Genomic DNA, 5,005 nt, shown 5'->3' with positions numbered 1-5,005 from the left:
TGGTCGTTATCAACTTTTTCATGTATATCCATTTTCTCTTTTATCTAAATCCCTGGTAATGGACACAACTTTCCTTGTCGCTGCGCAGCCCCTGATGATAAGCAAAACACCAACTCATTTGGGTCCGCTGAAGACTTTGAAAGACGAATTTTGGGTGATAGTACGGGTAACAAGCCAAGTCCAAACTCCTTTTTTAGAAAGCTCGGTAAGGTTGAAAAGGCTTATGATAGATCTGGTCTGGGGTCCATGTTCGGTTCTGGAAACAGATCTAGTATCCTTGATGGTCTGGGTGAGAGTTTTAATACATTATCAGATGGGATGGATGGAAAGCTGAAGGAAGCAGCCAGCTATTTTGAGTTTGATCCAAATGAAGTAGAGAAAGAAGATTATGCTTACAGAGCTGACATGACCTTTTGGCCTGGGAACACTTATGAACTCAAGGTATGAGTAATGAAGTAGCATTTCTTGCATGCTATTAGCATCTTGAGCGTTGCCTCCATATGAGGATATGTCTCACTGCGGTTTTTATATATCTTGCACCTTTGGTATTTCAACATCTTCCATTAAACATTCAATTGTTTGGTCTGTGCTAGTCTCGTAATTGCTTATTTCCTAGTACACCTCTTTTTCATGCTTCCTTCTGTGGTAAGAGCAAAATTATGGATGGCATTAATTTGTTTTCATAGCTCGACCTGTTCTCTTGCTCTGTATTCTCTATGGTGCTGTCATGTCCATCTCTAAGCTTTTCATTATTATCATGCAGGATATTGATCTTAAAAAACCAGGAGTTCGCAAGCCCAAAAGAAGGGTTGAATTCGAAACTACAACGGAGGAAGTTTTGCGCAAAGCTGATTTCAGGGTTTGTATTCTTGGTTCTGCATCACCTTGACCATGCATGGCTTTAAAATGTTTCTGTATGTGCACCCCTGGAGATTCGATTTGCTTGGTTGGGTTCGTTGCTTGCGTATTACACTTCTTTATCATTCCTTCATTTCACTATTTCATGTCTGCATGTGGAAACACCCTCAAGCATGTATTTTGCTTATTTGATATTTTTAGCCTCAAGTCTCTCTACTGGTTATTTTATTGTTGTTGAATATCATGTTCCAAGTACTGAGATGTTGCTTGTTTTTCTCCCAAGTATTGCCTTGTAATTGTGGCCCATTGTGAACCTTCTGACTCTTAATGGAGCTATCTGACTTTTACATTTAACAAATTTGCAATTCAGAATGTGAGGTTCCTAGCTAATTTCATCACCGAGGCTGGAATTCTCGTCAAGAGAAGCAAGGTGTGTATTAGATCCATTGACTAATTTGATGGCTGAATACTTAAGTGTTTCTTATTCTTTTTTTTTAAAACTCATGTTAGACTGGAATTAGTGCCAAGGCCCAAAGAAAGATAGCCAGGGAGATAAAAACTGCCAGAGCTTTTGGTCTGATGCCTTTTACAACTATGGGAACAAAGCAGTTTGTATTTGGCAGAACAATGGAGGACCTTGACGCAGATTATGAATATGAGATGTACGACTCCAATTTTGTTGATACAGAAGCTGGCCGGGAATCCCCTTTTAAGGCTTAAAAGATTCTACTAGTTAGTACGTGTTTTAATTAACAATGGTTCGTCGTTGGGAACGTGTATTTCAGTTATGGCTAAGGGCCGATTTGCAGATGAGGAATTAGCATACTAACTCGCTTTCATCCTATCAAAAGATGCTCTCGGGGTGTGTTTCAATTACATAATGCCTCAAAGGACTGCCTTACATAATACACACGGGTTTCATTGTACATCAGTGATTTAGTTGTTGGAGCTCTCCTTTGGTGGTTGTCTTTTGGTTCATTTTGCGGATGTTCAAAATTAATTGTTGGCTCTACTTCTGTTTTCTGAATACTTAAGGGGGAAAACGAATAAAAAGGTGGCTTCAAAGTGGAGTAGATTGAGTTTATAATTGATATAATTACCTGCTTTCTCCAGAGTGTTTTCAGTTTTGGCTTGACATGGGTTGAAAATAGTGTGTGATTTGGTTCAGTGGAGTTGAATGGAACTTCAAATTTATTAGTAGTTTATTATGTTTGCAATTGTTTGTGGCTCAGTGAAATTGCTACCATAATGAGAGTATGGTACCTTACAGATTATGTCTATGGTGTTCATTTTAGAGTCTACATAGATAAACTAAATCTCGACGATATTCATTTATGTAATTTATTACTTTTCTTACAATATTTCAGAACAGGAAAAATTTATCTTACTAGTTTGTTTGTACCATACCAAGAGCCTGTTTCGCTCATCCACTGCGATGTCCCTATACTCTCTTCTTGTTTATAGTCAGATTGACATGTAGCACAGATTTCTGATGAGATCGAGTTCTTATTTTCAAATACTTCCAACACGTAGTCCTCGACCTTATTCTCCTCTTGATCATGAGGATACAAGTCATCCAGACGAAGTACAATGTCATATAGCGTGTCAAAATCAAACCTTAAATTTCTCGTCAGATCAGTAAGTTGACTAGTCATGAAGTTGATATTATGTAACATATTTCCACTAGTCTCGATCAACTCATTCGGATCATTAACAGCATAGACACCATCTATCTGTTCATAATATGACACATGATAGATCCAAATTAAGTCGTATGGAGTATCAACAAGTAACTGTTAGACTATGTCCACTGAATAGTATGACGATGATTCTGGAGGTTGAAATACAAGGGTTTGATAATACCGATCCCAAAATTGTTGAGCAAACTAGTCATGATTAGCTGTTGTATAAAAACCACCACTTTCCTCAAAACATAAATAGTTCGCGTTACCCAGATTATAGCCTGATTGCTGTTGATGATGATGCCATGATAAAATAATAATAATAATAACTGGGTGAAGAATGATTATGGTAAGAGGGATGACTACTCATTGTTTCATTGAGCAAGAAATAAACGAAGTTCTTTGAGTTTGAGCACAAATAACTAATGAAGTTACAACTTTAGTTTGCTGATCTACAACAAAGTATAAATAGGTATTTTTTTTGTTATCAGTACCCTATTTAATTTGGATTAGCTTTAAATCAAATCTCGCAGTAATTTCCATCCCTATATTTTTCCTAAATGGATTTTTCTTTGTATTCCTAGTTTGGTTCGGTAGCGGCTTAAATCTTCTTGCTTTTGGAAACCGTTTTTTCTTTTCAAATTGGGGTTAGGGAAAAGGGAAAAGAGAAAATAGATTACAAGATGAGAATCGAACGGGTGAATCTTAAAAATAGATCCAAATTGGGGTGACTTTCAAATTTTAATCCCAAATAAAAAAGTTTCCTTAAAATAATTTGTACCTATTAACTAAAATTTTTTTGGACAAAATTGCCCCTGATCAATAGGGTAAATTACATAAATGATCCTCATAATGGATAACAACTCCATATTTGTATCTTTCAACTTTTATTTTTTTTCTCTTTTTAATTTTACTTTGATTTTTATTTTTTCTTTTCTCTTTTTATTTTTAATTTTCTCAACCCTTACTTTTTTCCTTTTTTCCTCTCAACTTTTTTTTTCTTTTTTCTTTTATATTTTTCTAATTTTTTATTTTTTCTTTCCTCTTTTGTTTTGTTCTCTTTATTTTTTCTCAACCCTTATTTTTTTTCTTTACACCTTTCAACGTCCACTTTTATAATTTTTTATTTTATTTTTCTTTGATTTTTTTCTTTTTAAATTTTTCTCGACCTTTATTTTTAATTGATTTTTCTTTTTTTATCAACCTTTATTTTTTTCCTATTCTCTCTCAACTTCTAAATTTTCTTTGATTTTTATTTTTTTTAATATTTTTCTTCATTTTCTTCCTTTTCGCATTTTTTATTATTTTTGTTCTTTTCTTCGATTTCTTCCATTCAAGTTACATCTCATGAGTAAGAGTTGACACTATCACATTATAAAGGCAAGACTTATGACTTTCGAACAATAAGCTACATTTTAATGGGCAAGAGTTGACGCTACTACATCGTAGAGGCAAAACTTATGACTTTCAAATAATAAGTCATGCTTCATGGGCAAGAGTCGGCACTATCACATTGTATTTTGATTTATGAGATGTTTTATAACTCTTACCTTAGAGGAAAGACTTAGCTCAGGGACTTTCAAATAATAAATTATACCCCACGGACAAAAGTTGACTCTACCACATTATGTTTTCATTTATGAGATGTTCTACAACTATTGCCTTAGAGGCAAGACTTAGCTCAAAGACTTTCTGTCACGCCTCAAATCCTATTGGGGCGGACTGGCACCCATAACCGAGGAGGCATGGGAGAACCAACTCATAATCTTATACTTCCAATGCATACCTCTATGACAACTCGAAATTCGGACAACATCATGTCATATATAAAAGGAAATAATCACCTGTATAAGCTCGAGCACACATATATATGTATATACAGTACTTGGCCGTTGGAACCATCACGTCTATTAACAAAACACCACCTTGACTGTACATTAGGTCTACAAAGCCTCTAGACAATACACAGAGTTTAACTAAGGTCGGGACACACCCCGCCATATAACTAACTTCTATACAATACCAAAAGTGACTGGATATGACACGGAAAGCCCTGAAGCAAACTGGAGCTCACCAAAAACAGCTGGATATCCTGGCTCCTACTTGTGCGGTGTATGAGCTGAGGTACCTGTGCCTGCAACATGAAATGCAGGTCCTCCATGGGGGACGTCAGTATGAAATATGTACTGAGTATGTAAAGCTGTAGATAATCACATATGATATAGGAGCTCAATAAAAATAAAAAATAAGAATAAATCGTAATAAGAGTGGACCACACTTACTAGAACTTGTGACAACCTGTACATTGTATTTATTCAATCACTTTACCTTCGTTCTTATCATCTTTGTAATCATTATTGTATTGTACTGTGACCATTAGGCTACCTCCAGTACATATCAACTGGGATCGACCCATGATAGGCTTATGCCCCTGGGATACCACCCATAAACACATAAATAGGGAT

General features: G+C 35.5%; 1 protein-coding gene across 1 annotated transcript in view; it reads left to right on the top strand.

Moving 5' to 3' along the window:
* Nucleotides 1-2,089, top strand: part of LOC107843481 — a 6,509-nt gene extending 4,420 nt beyond the window's left edge. The window contains exons 2-5 of the mRNA XM_016687791.2: nucleotides 89-441; nucleotides 764-859; nucleotides 1,229-1,288; nucleotides 1,369-2,089. Coding sequence (XP_016543277.1) covers nucleotides 89-441; nucleotides 764-859; nucleotides 1,229-1,288; nucleotides 1,369-1,578 — 719 coding nt within the window. The 3' untranslated portion in view covers nucleotides 1,579-2,089. The remainder of the gene's footprint in view (nucleotides 1-88; nucleotides 442-763; nucleotides 860-1,228; nucleotides 1,289-1,368) is intronic.
* Nucleotides 2,090-5,005: the final 2,916 nt, after the last annotated feature.

Source organism: Capsicum annuum, chromosome 10, assembly GCF_002878395.1.
Source record: "Capsicum annuum cultivar UCD-10X-F1 chromosome 10, UCD10Xv1.1, whole genome shotgun sequence".
Lineage (NCBI taxonomy): Eukaryota > Viridiplantae > Streptophyta > Magnoliopsida > Solanales > Solanaceae > Capsicum > Capsicum annuum.
The sequence above is the reverse complement of the archived record's forward strand: the minus strand, read 5'-3'. Positions and strand labels throughout refer to the sequence as shown.